General features: G+C 31.6%; 1 protein-coding gene across 3 annotated transcripts in view; it reads left to right on the top strand.

Moving 5' to 3' along the window:
• Positions 1-19,381, top strand: part of MKLN1 (muskelin 1) — a 291,211-nt gene that overhangs the window by 246,971 nt on the left and 24,859 nt on the right. For all 3 annotated transcript variants that reach the window (XM_039860791.1, XM_039860790.1, XM_039860792.1), the window contains 3 exons: positions 11,736-11,883; positions 12,768-12,882; positions 14,551-14,690. In XM_039860791.1, coding sequence (XP_039716725.1) covers positions 11,736-11,883; positions 12,768-12,882; positions 14,551-14,690 — 403 coding nt within the window. The remainder of the gene's footprint in view (positions 1-11,735; positions 11,884-12,767; positions 12,883-14,550; positions 14,691-19,381) is intronic.

Genomic DNA, 19,381 nt, shown 5'->3' with positions numbered 1-19,381 from the left:
AATGTATCGATGGATTATATTAGCTTCTCTTTATTTAGATCTTACCATATGCCAGTCACTTAATCACGGCACTTTATGAATATCTCCAACTGGTGGTACTATTCTTGTTTACCATATGAGAAAAATTGAACTTGAAGTAATATATTCAACATTACACAACCAAAAAAAGGTAGAGCTGGGATTTAGAAGTTTGAGTGCAAAGAAGGTTTATTTCTCACCATTCTAAACTGTTTCTCAAGATTTAAAAAAAAAAGTGGCAAAGAGTAATAGTGGCTAAGAATTAGTAGAAAAATTCACTTTAATAAGTAGGCTTTAATGACTTATTTGAAGATTTTAAAAAATGATTAGTATAATTCATTCATGGTTATAGCTAGCTTTAGAGCAGACAAGGTGTGATAATTGTTCTTTTTTTTCAATTTTGTTTTAATTATAAAAGTAATATTCTTGTAGGTAATTTGGAAAATATAAACAGATGCAAAAAGGAAACATATTGACATATTTTCTACTCTTTTAAAACTTATTTATTGTATAAAATTTAGCACAATTTTAGTCTGCTATTTTAAATTTATTATTAAATTGTCACTTTTTCGTCATTATAGTTTATTACCATGGACTAGAGATATTAGTAGAAAAGACAAGTGGATTCATTTCCTAATTACTGCTATAATCAACTTTTGTGAAATCAGAATCACCATTAATTTTTAATTGATTTATGGTGAGTTATCTCACAATGCAAACAAATCCTTATTCATTAATTTAATAATATTTGTTGATTACCTACTAGCATCTAAGTTTGACCCTCTCCATTCTTCCCTCCCAACATATGTCAGTGCCAACATATGCCAAGTGTGTTTTATGGACCTGGGTGATGAGATCCCTTCTCAGAAAAGACTCACATTCTAGTGGAGAGAAACCTACAGTTGCCTTCTATGTACTGTGAAGAAGAAAAAAATTGGAGGCTATGCTAATGAACAACTTGGGAGGTCCCTTTTTAGATAGAGGTTGGAAGACCATTTCTCGGGAGATAATCTTTAAGATTTAAGGCAAAAAGTAGAAAATTAGGGAGAACTAAGAACTGAGAAGGGCAAATACCAAGGTCCCAAAGCTAGAAAGAACTTAGCATGTTCTAGAAACAGTTGGGGCTGATGCAAATTGAGAGTGAAATTGAAAGTTGGCATGAAATGAGGTGAAAGAAATAGTTGAGTCTGATTATTCAGTGCATTGTACAAATGCAGTAAGTTTTGTTTTTTTTCCTAAATACAATAGGTTATTGAAAGGGTCTTGATCTGATTCGTTTTGAAAATATCTCTCTGTTGTCTACATATACATTTTCCAAATGGTTAATTTTGACAGTATGCCTGTAAATTGCATTGTTCAAAGGCTGTATTTATAATGGGTGCTTTAACTGAGGATTTTTATGCGGAGTTGAGCATCTGGTTAGAACTACTGTACTTGGAAAATTATCTCTACCTAAAACTGTTACAGTTATACTTGGAATTGTGGAACCTGAGTGGCTCTGTTGGCATATTAGAGTAGAACTGAAATTATTGTCATTTTTTGTTTTTTTTTTTTCCATCTCCCTTCCTTCCCTCCTTTTCCTCCTTCCTTTTCCTTCCCTCTCATCTTTCCCTTCCTTTCTCTCCTTCTTTGCCTCCTTTCCTTCTCATTCTTCTCTTCTTTCTTTTCTACTCCCTTCTTCCTGTCCTCCTTTCTTTGTCTGTCTCCCCTGTCCCCTCCACCCCACATCAGGGATTTCTGATATGTACCCCGGATTGAGAACCACTGTTTTAGCTTTCCAGAGCCTATCTCAGTCTTTAGTCAAAGTAACCTTGGGCAAATTACTTAATGTCTAAGCCTTAGCTTGCATCTCTGTAAGTGACCAAAACTATTTTAAAGAAACTAGCACCCCCGCTCATGGCTACAGTTTCACTGATCACTATCCAGTAATCAGATCATGTGAGTTTTACCTCCATCTTCTCTCTATTCCCATTGCCACTTAACTAGTTTAAGCTATCATCACTTGTTTGGCCTCTGTTTCTAGCCGCCTTCTTCCTGTGTACCCTGCCCTTCTCTCCAACCCGTTCTCCACACTACAAGCAGCATATAGTGTTACATGTTACCAGTTAAGTGCAGAACCATGCACTTTAACATTTATTCAGCAGATATTTTTGGTCACTTGCTAGCTGCCAGATAATAAACTAAACTTTAAGGATACAACTGAGAGGAAGGGCTCTATCGACTGGAATTTATAGTTGCCCGTAGGAAGAAAAAGACTAACAACCTTACCTTTTGATTACTGCTAACAAGATAGGAAAATATCTTTTAAAAATATAAACTCGATGGTTTTCCTTCTTGCTTAAAAGCTTTTGTTTCTGTCCTTAGGATTAAGTCTGAACTCAGCATGACTCACAGATTCCTTAATGATATGCCCCAGCTCACATTCTTGGTATCTACCCCATTCTTGGTATCTACCCATATCTTGCCACCAATTCTTGGTTTTATGACCACTGAATACTAATTCATTATAGATAGAATACTTTTTATTGCCTTTGGGTTTTTGCTCATATTATTCTCCCTACCTGAATCACTCTTCCTTCTCACTTCCAAAATGTAGCTAACTTGTGCTCGTCTTTCAGATTTTAGCTTACAGATCATTGTCTACTGAAATTCTCTAACTCCTCAAGCTCAGGTTAGTAATTAAAGCATATGATTCTAACCTCAATTGTTAACACAATTCTATGTATTCATCTGGCAGTATAATCTTGACTGTGCTTTTCAAAACCTATGAAAAGCTCAGCTGAAATAAATAGACTTTATTCAAGATTTCTTAAAGAGCATTTAGTCTTTTCAGTACTCCACATCTCCTAAAAAGTCTTTCACTGGGTTTAGTTAGGCCAGTCAGAAAACCTCATATTAGAACTCTGGTATTGTCCTTCCATAGAATTACTTTTACCTGATTTTTAAAAGTCCATTTAAATTTAATTTTATCTTACTTATTTTGTAAGCCATGAAAAGTCCTTTTAAAGACAAGGCAGGGTACTATTTAAATTTCCACATTATTTAATATTCTCAGAAACACCAATTTTGGACATGGTTCCATAGTGTAGCGGTTAGCATGTCTGCTTTACATGCAGAAGGTCCTGGGTTCGCGCCCTTGTGGAGCCATGATCCATGGTCTGTGGCCATGCTACCCTAAACAAACCTGATGTCTGATCTCGGAAGCTAAGGAGGATTGGGCCTGGTTAGCACTTGGATGGGAGACCACCTAGGAAGACCAGGTGCTGTAGGCATAAATAATAATAAATAATAATAATAAAAAAGAAACACCAATTTTACTTGATCACATGGATGTTTTGTAGCTTACTTAAACATTCTATTAACTGTTCTTCTAAAGCTTTTTTACTATAGTTAATTACTGTAATTAGAGATGGACTTAACATATAATTACTATGTTTATGATTCAGTAATGGGGGTTATTTGATTAAAACTGCATTTGTGATGCACATTTCAAATTGGTTGTTTGAAATCATAGAAGAAATTTGTTTGAACTATTGAGATCACCAATTAGAGAAGATATATCTAATTGTTAAATTATTGCTTCCTTTTATAATTTTTTATTTTATCAGATACTATAAAACCTTAAATGGTTGCTCTTGTTAGTTATTCAGATGAATTAACTTAAATTTAACTTCTCAAGATCTGAGGAAACCAACTCTTACCTTATAACTTGAGTATAGCAGTTGTATGCTCTCCTAAGAAGGAAATTATACTTTAAATCAGTGGATTGGCAGCTACTTAGAAAGAAGGGATTTATTAGTATTGTGTCTAACACATACATAATTACATAAAAAATTCAGCACATCTAAAATTTGGGTTTATTTCTGAATAACTTTTGGCAATAAGTCTGTGAACACAAGGGGTTTAGCAGACTCTCCATATGTAAGCTCAGTATTTAACACTAATTGAAAATTATGTTTAGAACATAGTCTGTCATACCACCAGAGCTTTATGGTTTGCTATAAAAACTCAGTCTATTATAATAGGATTACTTTTTCATATCTGTATTAAATTCAAGGTAACAAACATATTGAGTCTTCATCATTTGCCAGATGCTAAGTCACACATTGGCGATACAGAGCTCTTACAGTCTAATCCCTGTTCTGTGGTAGTTATGTGTTTACTTGTTTTATTCCTTAAATTCTGTTGACTATTTTCCCACATTTGCCACTGTTTATTCTATTTTTTTTTCCTAACCATAGTGGCAGATTGATATAATTGAAAGAATAGTGAACTGAGAATCAAAATACTTGGTCTCTTCATCTGGGTCTGCCACTCATCCCTCTGCAACTTTGGCAAAATTATGTAACTTTTGTGTGGACCTGATTATTTATCTGAAAATGAGGGAATTGGACCAGTTGATCTGAAGGCCTTGTCTAGCTCCAGAATTTTGACAGTTAAATTTCATTCCCTTCTGCTGTTATCAGGCTGTGAAACTAACATATGAGCGTTGTGTGTTATTTCTGCAAGATCTGATTTATCTATAAACGAATTTTCATGAACCTTAAAAATCTTACTGATTTTCATTTTAGCTTTGGGAATATGTGTATTGTGCTTATTGATATTGTTTTTTCTTTTAATATATATATAAAGTTTTTATGTTTTTGACCCTTTTAGACTTTTACCAATTGACTAAATAAGGCCAATTCAGTAGTACAGAGAAGATTCTGAAGCTGATGATTTGCCATTGTTAACAGATTAGTTAACTAAGCTAAAAACAGTCGTACTTATTTTCAATGTGACTCACTTCATTGCTTTTGCTTTAGCATTTTTATATTTGGTTTGCAATTATTCTGATAAAATTGTATTATGTACTTTTTTCCTCTCAGCATTATTGGAGATAATAACTTTCCATAATTTCTCCCTTCTACTCTCCCCAGGGGTGGTTTTCCTAGTTATAAGCTTATCAAAGTACAGTATTCGTATTTTTAATATAAAATTTTTCATTCGATAGTAAATGTGCATTAAAGTTCATATGTAAAAGAAACATCAAAATATGTAAGAACAGTAAAGACAGTTTTGAAAAATGAAAAGTAGTGAAATAATATTAACACTGCAATTTATATTTATAATTTTGTATAGATTAATGAAATAGAACAAATAATATAAAAATATTCCCAAATACATATGAAGATTTAGTATATGATGAAGTGACATTTCTACTTAGAGAAGGAAAATGGATTATTTAGTAAATGACATTAAGATGTCACTTGGAGCTGGTAAAAAAGTAAAATCTGGGTCTCTGATATCTATGTGTCACAGAAAATGCGAAGTAGACTCAAGTTTTGTACTTAAGAAATAAAATTATAAATCTAATTGATTTTAATAATTTAAGATTGGGAGAAGACCTTTCTAAACATGACATAAAACCCTCTGAAGTTATAAAGAGACTAAATTTGATTTTTTTTTGCAAATAAAATTCTGTATGGATAATTACTTAAATATCAAATAATAAATGACAAATTAGAACTAAGACAAAGGTTAGTATCTTACTGTAAACAAAAAAAAACTCTTACAAACCAATATAAAAAAGGAATAATCCTCTAGTAGAACAAAGGCAAATGATCTGAGTTCAAAGAAAAAATTCAAATAGCTAATAAATTTGCTTATGTAAAGATGTTCAACTTCATAATCTTAAAAATGTAAACTAAAAGATCACTCACTGAATGTTGATATCTATTGAAATATAAAATATATACTTTTTGGCTAAGCATTTTTTTTCCAGGAATTTATCCTAGATGCATAAAAATACGTTATACAAGAGATATTTATTGCCGTATTGTTTGCAAGAGTAAAAAATCTGGAAACAACTTTTAATAGTCCACCAGTTGGTAACTAGTTAAATAAATTATGGTTGATCTAGTCAATGAGACGAATTCTTTGTAGCTTAATACAACTGAGATAGATTAATAAGTACGATAGTACTGAGTGTCAAAAGCTAGTTGGAGTTTTCTAAAAATTAAATATTGAGTGTTAGAAACCCAGATTCAGTTAAAATAATAGAAGTTATAAACTAGAGTTGTTGCTGGAGCTTAATGGGGTTTCATTCACCATTTAAAATGTCCCAAATTTACAAGATAAGAATATGGCAGACACTGTTGGTCGCCTAACCTATCGCCATTGGCCCTCTCTTCTTGTTAATCAAACCATGATTTCGTTTAATGGCAAGTTGCACAGCCTAAGAGGTGAATCATGATTATTCTCAAGCAGTGATTGTTATCCTTTGCCAGATTATTTCACTTTCCTCGCCTCCCATGTGACACAGTTCTGGCCAATGAGACATACGGAAATTACCCTGAAAGACATTTGAGAAAAATATCCTCCCTAAGAAAATACTGAAAGAGTTGTTTTTTTCCCTGCTTTGGATGCTCTATAAAAGGAAGTAATGCTTGGAGCTAGTACTGGCAACTTACAAAAATTAGAGGAAGGTCAAGAGAATTGTAAGGACGTTAACTAAGTACCATGATCTTATTGAATTGCCGAAATAATCCTGGAACTGTCTACTTGCAAAATTTTGTTGTGTGAGCTAATTAATCCACAGTTATTCAGGTTTTCTGTTACTTGAAGCTGAAAATATCCTAACAGAATTTTTGGAAAGCTCTTTTTATTAAATTTTACATTTCTGTGACAATTCCAATTTTTTTCATGTCTTAAAGTAATTAATAATGAATATGTATATTGGATCATGAAACAAAAAGAGTTCAGATTAGTTCATTAATGCAATAATGTATCTTCCTCAGGAATTAAAATGACTTCAAAAATATTTGTTATCTTTTTATCCTTCATATAGGATATCCTTATGTTACAAATTCTGATAAATCTCTCCCTATTGGGTAAACCAAAGAAAAAGAATGAAAAAAGGTGATTCAGACTGTCAGATGAAATATTTTATTTAATTTCCACTTTATCTGACTTTTAAAGATGCTAAAGAAAAAATAGGCGAGTTGAAGGATTATTATTGTAATTTCCTGAAAAGACTAAAAATAGGTTGGCATAATTGTTGTTTGTTATATAATTCTTACTCTCTGTTTTCTCAGACAGGTGTCCTTTCAGTGTGTGTTCATGATGAACATATGATCTTGTTTACTGATCTGTTTGATTAATTTTTCCTTGGGAGTCATTTTATAAAGACTGGTTAAGATTCCTGGCATTCATTCAAGCTTTTTGGCAGTTGAATCTAAAAGCTTTTAAAATATTATATGTCGCAACTCTCCTATTCTTTTCCCCTTCCTCTGCTACTACCCATTAGAAACTATAAATTGAAAAGATAGCCTAATTTTCTTCTTGGGAAGAAAATCAATACAGAAGACATATTAATACTTACAACATGTTAGAATGAAAGCTTCTTTCTTGGTTTTGGTTTTTAGGTCTTTTAATTTTCGATAATGCCATTTTCGTTCAACCAATTTTTTAAATAAAATTATAGGAGTAATGCAATGTACATAATTAATAAAACAGAATTCAAACAACATAAAATGCTATAAAATGCAATATATTTCTGCCAAAATAGCAAAGTAACACAGGCTGCTGATTCTGTTCCTTAAAATCAACCCTGGAAAAATAGAGGCAACTGGCCTTCAGGAATTCTTTAAATGAGAATTATTCACTTATTATGAAAAATCTGTAGTATTTCTATCCAGATTTTTTCTGTATTTTGGTTTAGATTTTTTTCTTTTCTTGTAACTATAAAAGCAATAAATATTGGAAAAATTCATATTATATAATAGAAATTTAAAATATCCTAATCCCTGCCCTGTAACTATTATCTACAGTTTGGTGTATTTTCTTTCATATTTTTTCTATTCACATACAAACATTTTATATATAGACATTTCTGTCTTTAGTATGCAATAAAAATTATATTCGTAAGGGTCTGTAAATGTAAGGGTTAATAGAAAATTTGTCCTTGAGAGATTTTGCTTTTGAGTATTCTTAGAGTAAAATATTTGGATACCTCAAAAAAAATTCAAAAAACATTTTTACTCTTATTTTTCACAAGTTTTTTCTTCAAGCTTTGTCTCTATTATGTCAGTCCAGGGATTTTTTGTGCTTATGGTACAACACCAACCCTTCTTATGCTGATATTTATTTTGTAGATATAATGATTCTTTATTGATAGTTCCTTCCTACCTTCTTCCAGTTTACTCTATTATAATTATTACAGCCTCCTAATTGATCTATCTCTCAAGAGTCTCTCACTTTGCCTATCGATGCTGCACACTAATACCAATTTAATATTACTGAAAGTTTTCATCTTGTGGCTCTCACCCTCCTGAGTCTTGCCTTAACAACAGAAATTTTAACTTTGAAGGAGACCCAATACACTGTCTAGCTCTGCTTTCAGTTTTTAAATGAGAAACTGAGTTCCAAAAAAGTTTCTTGCATGAAATCACAGTTAATTGAGAAAGTCTAGACTAAAACAAGATTTTCTACTTTCATTCTTTTTCAGTTCTAATACTTGGCTATTTAAGTTCCTAGAGTAGCCGTCAAAAACCTATGAACACACACATCTGATTTCTGTATTATAAGCAAAGTAACTCCAAACAGATATTTTTAAGTTGGAAATTACTTATAAATAGGGATAATGTTACAAAAATATTTTAAGAGCTTTAATGGTAATGCTGTTAAAATGAGAGCATTCTCTCAAGACAGTAATTTCACATCCTATAGAATTTTATTAGCATTTGTAAAGATTAAAGATTTATCGAGGTGAAATAACTCAAGAATGTGAAACCAATATTGAATCCAGTGGTTTAATATCTTCATTTGGCTACAATTTTTCATGTTTTTTTAATTGAAGAACAATGTCTTGGTTTAGGTACTTAGCATATTAATTGGCTAAGCTTTATGATGAGTTATTTTGGCACTCTAACTCTGGCTAGCACAAAATCAATACTAGAGCACAGATAACAAAAGAAGAAAGTAGATAATTGGATTTCAAAATGAGAAACTTTTATACTTTAAAGGATACCATTAAGAAAGTGTAAAGACAGCCCATAGAATTGGAGAACACTTTTGCTAATTATATATATCTGATAAGGGACTTATATCCAGAGTATATAAAGAACTCTTAAAACTCAGTAATAAAGAAACAAACAACCCAGTTTAAAAATGGGCAAAGGATTTGAAGAGACATTTTTCCAAAGAAGATATGCAAATCAAAAACCATAATATGCTATCACTTCATAACCACTAAGGTGGCTATAATAAAAAAGATGGGAATAGCAAAGGTTGATGAGATTGTGGAGAAATTAGAACCTTCTTAAATTACTGGACATGTCAAATGATGCAGCCAATCCATGGGAGACATATAAAGGAGAGTGGGGAGTGACTGCTAATAGGTATAGGGTTTCTTTTTGGAGTAATGAAAAAGTATTAAAATTAGATTGTAATGAGGTTTTCAGTGGATATACTAAAAAACACCACACTACACTTTAAATAGGTGAATAGTATGATGTGTGAATTATATCTCAGTAAAATTGTTTAAAAAGCCAATCATAGATCCGAATATATAACTGGGAGGCAAAATCAACCTTATGCAGAGTAAAAGGCATATTGGATATGTAAGACCAAAGAAATGGGAAAGTATGTAGTATGCTTTGTGATCAAAGTAATTTTTTATAATACTTAATAGTAAAGATTTTATAAACATGGTAGTCTTACCTCCCTGAGTATTATAAACCTGCCCACTGCTTCTCTCTTTGAGAAGCAATTTTTATCATTTTTCTGTTCTGCCACTAAGATGCTTCTCGGCAAAACGTGACAGTATGAAAAGGAAAATATGGTCTTATAGTCTTCTACATTCTTACATGTTTCTACCAGCCCAGTACTCCTTTAAGCCCTTCTCATTGATGACTCTACTCCCACTTTCTAGAATTCAAATTTTCTTTCTCTCTCCACTGATTTTAATTCCACTCAAAAATTTCCATTTCCTCAGTGGGTTCTTATTTAAGCTAAGCAGTTTGTTTCATTACTTTATAATGAGTCATACATCTCTGATATTTTATTTTAAAAGATTATATAGAACAGGGCTCAGCAAGCTTTTTCCATGTGAAGAGCCAGGTGTAAATATTTTCATTTTCGCAAGCCATTAAGTTTACTTTTGCAACTATTCAACTTTGCCATTGTAGGATAAAAACAGCTACAGATAAAATGTAAATGAATGGATGAGGCCTCATTTGATTTTAGGCAGGACAGATCAAACCATAGTTTGCCAACTCATGTTACAGAATTCTTAATTTAGAGTCTCAGTGTTGACAAAATGGGACAAAGAAATTTAAGTGCAATAAATTTAGGCAGTTATGTCCTCCACTTCTACCACTAATGAAAGTGATTTTATTTCTTTGCAGTTTTCTCTTTCTTCCAAGGTTATCTGAGGAACAGAGGTCAGAACTTTGGCAATTTTGAAAATTTACCAAGCCTTATTAAGAAAATACCAGACTTTACAAAACCATTAAAGACTATGACACAAGGGTTGAGGTTATTAAGATTAGGTCGATGTATGTATTTGTATAAATATAAATGTACTTGTGTATGGATGCATACAAATTATGCATTGTATTCTGTGTATGTGTGTGTTTGTGTATGTTTAAATATATTTACTATGGAATACATTTAGATAGTCTCTAAACTATCTCAAACAAATTTATTGACTAGGAATGTAAAAAGACACATGAATTTATGATAAACTAGGAAAAATAGATACTGGATTATTTGGCCCTACTAAAGTAGATGAAGACAAATGAAGATCAGTATGGTTTGCATTTCCTGCCATAGTATTCTGGATTGATTGAAATATTTTACTTCAGTTTGATGTTTGTTAAACTTTTTGAGCACATGATAATTATTCATGTATGAGAAATGTAGTGTTGAAACAATGACATTATTTTAGATACGTGGAAATTATGTTGTGAACCATAAAATTACATTTCAACTAATATTTTCAAATAACAATGATGAAAATTGCATTTGCCATATCAGTGTTTTACAAATTATTGGATTATGCAGAATGACTATCACTCATTTTAATGAATTTCTTAGAAAAATAAAATGTCATTACTTCTGGAGAGTTTGATCTACTTAGGAAACAAATGGCATATTATACCCCGAAATTTTTAATTTTTTTTCTTGGAAATTATGTCATTTCATTGTATGTCATGAACAAATATTTTAAATGGTGATTCTGACCATATTAAACAAACCTGTGTTTCAATTTTATCAAATTTTGTTTTTCCAGGTCAGGATTTAAATATTTTATCTCTACTATTAAGTTAGAGCTGACCCAGATAATAAATCAGTTAAAGTATTACCCTTTTCCTCAATAAAAACGATTACATCGCCTACCTCCTTCTATCTCTTTCCTCTTTCTAGCTCCATTCTGATAGTTATCATTTATTTATTCTTTCAACAAATAATTGGGTAACTATTATATGCCAGGCACTGTTTTTGGTACTAGGAACAAGATAATGAACCAAACAATCTTGGTCCTTACAGAGCCTATATTCTAGAGTGAGAAGAAGGCAATAAACAGTTGTTTATTTTTTGATATAAAAGTTATGTATTATGTTAGAAAGTAGGTGCTGTGGATACAGTGGGGTAAGGATGTATTAATTTTTCACAGAGTAGCACTAATCTCTTAAATGAATATTGTCATCTTATTTTCTCTTTCAATTTAACAGTTCCAATGACAGGATTCACACAGAGAGCAACCATTGATCCAGAGCTGAATGAAATACATGTCTTATCTGGACTCAGCAAAGACAAGGAAAAGAGAGAAGAGAATGTCAGAAATTCATTCTGGATTTATGACATAGTGAGGAATAGTTGGTAAGAAGTTCTTATCTGTGTGTAATCTCAATGTAACATTCATTCGAGGTTGTTGGTTTATTCAAAATAAAAGTGAAAGGCTTATGTTAATTTGTAATGTCATACATTTAAATGTCAACATTGAGGGGAAAAGTCAAAATTGGTGCCTGTATATACAATGACATTCAGTGAATGAATTTTATCTATGAATTGTTTAATTAGTAGATGGTTCCTTGTCTGGGGTCAAGAAAATTGTAGTCTAGGGTTTGCTACTAAGTAGATGTGTGAAGTTGAGAACATTTTTTTTTTTAATATTCCCAATTTTTAGTTTTTATAAAATGAAGCAATTTGACTAGAGCAGTGTGGGGGGCATTATTATTTAGCATTTTCACTTTAGGACCTTTTTGTCACAGAGCATCTCACAGAGCTGGTGTTACACATTTTGCTTTGGATCTAGAGAGGACCTAGCTCTGCTATTCTGTAATTACTGTATAAGTGAATGTTCTACAAAACAGGTTCTTAAGAGAATTTTTTTCATTCACTAATAGAAGATGGTACTCAGCAACTAAGGAATTTAGTATTTTTAAAAATGACATTTATTTACAGTAAAAATGAAAATCTGTAGTTTTATTGTTTGAGCCTTCATAAATGCCATTTGTGTTTCATAACATGAGGTATATTCTTAAGTGAGGTTTTAATGGACATTAAAAGAACTTAAGAACTCAGTTCTAACAAATTCAGATAATTTTATGAAAATGACCAGAACTTCAAGATTTTATGTAAATAAATTTATAATTGTTTTGTCGGTAATTAGACATGCAATTAATTCGCCATCTACAATTGTATTAACATATATATACTGCTAATTTTCTAAGATAGGATGCCTTAAAAGTAATGTCTTATAGGTCTTGCGTCTATAAAAATGATCAAGCTGCAAAGGATAATCCAAGTAAAAGCCTTCAGGAAGAAGAACCATGTCCAAGATTTGCCCATCAGCTTGTTTATGATGAGTTACACAAGGTATCCTAACTACAATGATCTGTAAATTTTCCATGAAAGAACCTCAAAATATATCTGTTTCTGATTATTTTTAAGTGGATTTGAGTAGAAAGTTATAATACAGAACAGACATTTAATAGACTATGTAGCAGACGTTCAATATCATTTCTCCCTAAAATTCCTTAAGAAAATAAACATTTTTTCATAGTCCATAATTCCTGGCATTTTTCCTCTATTGAAAATGGTCTGTGGCTGCTTCTTAGCTGCATAGATCAAATATATAGCATGGCCTGCTGTTTATAATATGAATATCCAAGTAAAAAATTTACAGTTTTCAGCATTTGGGTACCTTGTTCCGTAATGTGAAAGGTATATATAACTTCCTGATTTAAGATTTTCAGCATCAGAAGTCTTTTTATCTTTATTTTTCCTATCTATGAGTGGCGCGTCTTTTCGATCCGCCTTGTGAAAACTGCCTTGCATTCTGAAGTTTTAGTGTCACTAAGTGTTCAAAGTGGTTTAAATATTTCTGTCTTAAACTTTATAAGTAGTTTAGTGATTGGGATCAGAACCTGTATTTTTTCTGTTTAGGTCATAGGTGATTATTTAAATTATGTATCATTTGAAACCTTTAGGTAAAAGATTTTATTGCTTTTGCATTTTTTTTTTGGTATTAATTGAGTAACAGAATATTTTTAAAGTTATTTTACAAATTATATGTTCCGTTTAATATTTGACATTAAAGCTAAAGCAAAAGTAAAATGCTAAAATTTTTTAAAAGTTTCTAGTTATTGATGACTTTAGTGATTCAAAATATGTGGTTTTTTTAAAAGATTTAATTTATTATGATCAACATGCGATTACTTGATAATCCCCATTATTCATTGCCCTAAGCAAACTATATCTTGGATTAGTTTCTTACTGTTGTTAAAAAAACATTGAACATGAAATTTGAAGATCTAATTGGCTTTATTAAAAATGACTTATGAATTCAGCAACATCTTACCTAGCAAGCAGATAGATACTCTGAGGGGTTATTCAAGATGGAAGTCTTAGAAAAGAAGGTGGGACAAGGAAGTCATCAGTAAGAGGAAAATTAAAATTCATTTTGAAGAAAAGAGTTTGGGTGACGCCAGTTTTTCATTGGCTGGGCTGCAGCATTTCAGTTAGTTGGGCTTGTTGCTGGGCAAGAAGAAAATCTTCCTGCTGGAGTAGTAAAGTAGTTGTACTTCCTGTTTGGGAGAAAAAGGTACCTCTCTTCCTGTTGGGATCTGTAATTGATGTCTTCCAGTATGGGGGTAATTGACTTCCAGTGGTAAGAGAGTGAGAACTACCTCTACAGGCTATCCCAACTCCAGTTTTAGTGGAGGTCTCCTTTCATAACTTTCACTCTATCGTTGCTTTTGTTTCATGTTTTCATTGTCAGTGTGATTGTGGTAATATAACGCATTTTAATATAAAATGTAATTTAAGGAAGTAGCCACAGTAATTTAAATTAAAATGGAAACTTGAGAAAAATCAAGAGAAGCCTTGGGTAGAAATGCAATAATGTTTTGATCTTTTTTAAATGAGCAAGGCTAAGGAAATTACCTGTTACACTCTGCTAGCAAGATGAAGAAATTTTACTATGACTTACATGGTTTCTTACGCATGCATTTTTTAAAATCTCATTTATTTTGTTTATTATAGGTTCATTATTTATTTGGTGGGAATCCAGGAAAATCTTGCTCCCCAAAGATGAGATTAGATGACTTCTGGTCACTGAAGTTGTGTAGGCCTTCAAAAGATTATTTACTGAGGCATTGCAAGTACCTCATAAGAAAACACAGGTATAAAAATAATTCACTGAAAACTTTTATTTAACATTATCAGCTGTTGTTGGCATTACCTAAGCTTTGGAGATGGGATTTTGTCTTTGGAAACTTAGTAACATGACAGTGTAAGTACTGCAAAGATCATGACTTTGTTAATGCCCTATTATTCTCCTTATTTTATTTTTGCTTTCCTCTTTCAAAGGGAGATACAAAGTAAAGATAAATATCGATGCTAAAATCTTTAAACATAGAAGGAAATTTTTTAACTTAAAATAATGGAAAAAGTTTCTATGAAAGTGATGAACCTGCTACTTACTGTCCAGTAACTCAAGGCCAGACCTATACAGATGACATCAGTTCTAGATTATTGACATACGCCTGACCTGTTGATAACTTTCTTAACAGTGAATGTGATACTATCATTGACTAAATAATATCTTTATAATTTGATGTTTTGGAATATAACTTCAAATATGGTTATAGTTTTACATCATTACCTTTGTCATTTAATTGCAAAATCGCGTAATCAAACATTTTCATGTATGTCTCCTGAGTCACGTTTGCTTTTTCGCATTAGCAGATGATAAGCTACTAAAAGTATAGAAAAGTATATCTGTTCTTTTGGTTACTGATAGTGTTAGATGATAAAAACTTACAGTTTGGAAGGAGAAAGTTAGCCTTTAATGATGATAATAGCTACCATTTATTGAGCAATTTTTGTGTGCTAGATCCTGCATATTATTCTCATAATAAGCCAATGAAGTAAATACTGTTCTTATCACTATTTTATAAAAGAAAAAATGGAGCCATTTTAAAATGGGTTATGTAACTCTTGTAAGGCCACTCAACCGTAAATGACAGAGTTGGGATTTGATCCTGAATATTCTAACTCCAAAGTTTATCATTTCACCACCACCACCACACACATGCACACATGCACACACGTGCACATGTATATGTATATACACATGTGTGTTTATATGTTTATTATATATAATATAGAATATAAATACATAAAAATCCCTGCATGGGTATAAATTAGACCATATTCCTTTATCATATCGTGTTTGCTTATTGTTCCTTTCTCTGCTTTCACAAGTTGTGCTTGAGAGAGAAATTAATAACAAAAGCTAGTTACTTCTTTTTCTTTGGCATTACCATGAATAATTAGTATTTTTTTTTATATATATTAGTATATATTCTATAGAATCTACAGGAGAAAGGCTCTGAATCTTCACATTGGCTGAATGACAAGAGATATATTGTTTTATTAACCAGATTTAAGTTTAAGGTACCTTCAGCTAATGTTTACACTGCTAAAATTTTATTTCTTAGTACTTTACTTAATGTACTTAATGTTAGAATTTGTTTTTATAAGGACTAAAGGAAATTAGAGATTTCTTTTTTTACCTCAGATATATAACAACTGGTAGTTGGAATGTTAGGGTGAGCTCTTTTTTAAAATTTCCTGACCAAAAGCCCAATAGAGATTAAAGTAGATTATTTAGCACTGTATGTAAAGATTGGAACTTACTTATAAACACTTCCCTCTGACTTTTAATTGAAAAAGTATTGCATGGATAATAATAAGGAAAAAAAATAAGTCCTCTCTCCTTAGAGGAGAAAATCTTTTTGAAAAGATTCAAAAGAATTGAATCTTTTGTCATCTTACCATTCAGAAATAAAAACTTAATATTTTGAGATATATTCTTCGAACTACAGGTGCACACATAGATTTTTATTTGTTTAACTGAAAAATAGGGATTATATTGCTTTGAATCTGATTTTTTTTCCAGTGCATATGTATACAAACATTGCCATATTAATAAATACAAGTACAAATTATAGTTATGGCTGCATAGTATTTTGTTTTGTGTAATTTACTTAACTAGTTTCTTTTTGTAGGCTATTTAGATTATTCTCATCTTATCTGCCATTATAAATAATACTATAATTAATATTATATACTTCTATATGCACCCCTATCTAAAAATTCTGTAGGGTTGTGGTAGAATTGATGAATTATCAGTCGCACTCCAGAAAGTTAATGTACATTTCTTCCAGAAGTAAATAGGGATTATTCATTTTCCCACAGCCCAGCCATCCTGATAAGTATTATTCTTTTTGATCTTTGGCATTTTTTTTTTTTCCTTTAAAAATATATCAGTGGGCAGGTGAAATGACATTTTGGGAATCTGAAATATTATGTATTTTGGCATGTTTTAAGTTTCAAATACCAACATCATTATTAGTGATGTGTGTTTGTAAAGGCATAGAATGAGGAATGAAGATGGATAAACAATAAAAGAATAATTAATAAAAAATCATTTAAACTTTTAAATAAATGGTGAAAGACTGTTGTAAATCTTGTATGGAATGAGTCATGACATAAAATGACTGAAGTTGAAAGACATTCAGTTTTTAATGCTTGGGCAAATAATCATTTGAAATTTCTGCTATGGGAAAGAAAGCGTACTGGCTCATCTGAGAACTTAAACCAGAAAAGCACTTGAAGGAGCATTTAAGAATGTTTAAAGACCCCATCCATTTATATAGATTATTTTTAATTAGAGTAATAATAGCATAAAAATATAGAACATAGTACTCTTCCTCATTTCTGATTTTGATTACTTTTTGCCTTTAGTTCTATAGCTAATGCCTTATATTGGAAAAAGTACTATACCTAGACCTTGAGTTGATGTTCAAGCCTTCTAACTTAATCTGCCTGGAGATTACTTTGCTCATATGTAAAATGGCCAAAGCAGCCACCTAAGGATCCTTATAAACATCATTAAAACTATTCACTTATTTAAGAAATATTTATCAAGTACATACAATGTGCTAGACATTATCCTAGGCTCTGTCGATATGTCAGTGAAGAAGACAAAAATTCCTGTCCCTAAATTTCCATTCTTAATGAAGGGAGACTAACAGTAACATGATAAAGAATTTATATGTTAGATAGTAAGTCTTATCAAAAACACTAAACAGGTTAAGAATTTTTTGTATAAGTGAGGGAGCTGGGGATGTGATTTTTAAATAAGACTATTGGGATAGACCTCTCTGCAAAGGTGACATTTGAGTAGACCTAAAGAACATGAGAGAATGAATCATACAGATATTTGAGGGGAAAGTGTTTCACATAACCTCTGTCTGAGGTTAAAAAAATTTTACTTTGGTGAACACACAGTGCAGTATACATATGATGTATTATTGAATCGTACACTTGAAACCTATATGATTTTATTAACCAATGTTACCCCAATAATTTCAATTAAAAATATGACTTAATTATTTGAGTAATAAATTAAGGAGGATGGTGTGGTAGAAGTGGAATAAGTGAGGTGATTATGGTAAGAGATGAGGTCAGAGAGATAAAAAGGGGTTCAGATTTTGAAGGTCCTTTGGCTTTTACTCTGAGTAAAAGCATTGAAAGATTTTAAGTAGAAAAATGACACATTCAGACTTATCTTTTAATAAAAACCATTCTGAATTTTCTTCTATAACAGACTTAAAGGCCATGGCTATTTTCACTAAGATGGGGAATTCTTCAGAAACAACAGGCTTATGTAGTTCAGTTGGTACACTTTAGGTTTTGGAGATGATCTGTTAGCATTTAGAGAAAGTCATGGGCTGATGTTCCATTTGTGAGACATGAACAAGGAAAAAGCTTGCTCGAAGAGACTTAAGAGAGTAGAGGGGTACAGGGTATAATCTGAGGACTGCCACCATTTGAGGGAAGGCAGAAGAAGAAATGCTACATAAAAGAGAGAAAAGACAGTAAGATTCTGGATAAACTTTGAAGGTTGCAGAAATTCTTGATGGATTTGATATGGGTATGAGAGAAAAAGGGCAGTCAGGATGACTGCTAGGGCATCTTAAGAATCTTGTTTACTAATTTGAACTGACAGTTAAAGGCCCATCTTAGACACTTAAAAAGACACAGGCCTTTTTTTTCTACCACCTTAGATGAATTAGAGAGTTTGATGGATATTACTACATTGCAGGCAGAATAGATAGACATTGCTTTCTATGAATTGAGTGGAACATGAAAATTATCTTTTTAATTCACATTTCATATTAAATTATAGACCAAGGCTTTCATTATATAGAAACTTACCCTATGCTGCCGGGTTGGCTTATTTATTTTTGTTCTTATGGAAAACGATTATTTATTCTGTTTTGTTAAAATATAAATTCAGAGGGAGAGAGGTATATTGTATGCCAAAAGCGTATCTTTGTTCTTAATGGTATCACATGATACAGTAAATAAAGTGCCACTATTATTTTTTTCTATAATGTTCAAGTTTCCAAACTTGTTGATGATTGAGGGGATAAAAGGGGCCAAAGAAAAAAAGATGTAATAGGGTTAATTCCTGTTCCTTTTACAGAGCAGAATTGTTGGCTGAAATATAATTCTACACTGCAGACACAAGTTCAGTAATGTGTTTGCAAGCCAAAAAAAAGCTTAGAAAAAGAAGAGAAAAAAACGTAACTTCCAGGAAAATGAATCTCTTTATTAGATTTAATAGGATGGTAGGTGTATGTTGGTTAGGTTATTTCAGGTTGCAAAGGAGAAAGACATACTTAGGAGACCTCTCTGAAAGAGAATTTACTATGAGAATATCTAGAGAATTCAGGCACTTCCTTAGCATTTAAACAGTGAGGCCTAATGGACAATTGCTTAGGATATTGGAATAATTCTA

This window comes from Pteropus medius, unplaced genomic scaffold (assembly GCF_902729225.1).
Source record: "Pteropus medius unplaced genomic scaffold, Ma_sr-lr_union100, whole genome shotgun sequence".
NCBI lineage: Eukaryota > Metazoa > Chordata > Mammalia > Chiroptera > Pteropodidae > Pteropus > Pteropus medius.
This window is presented reverse-complemented; position numbering and strand designations above follow the sequence as displayed.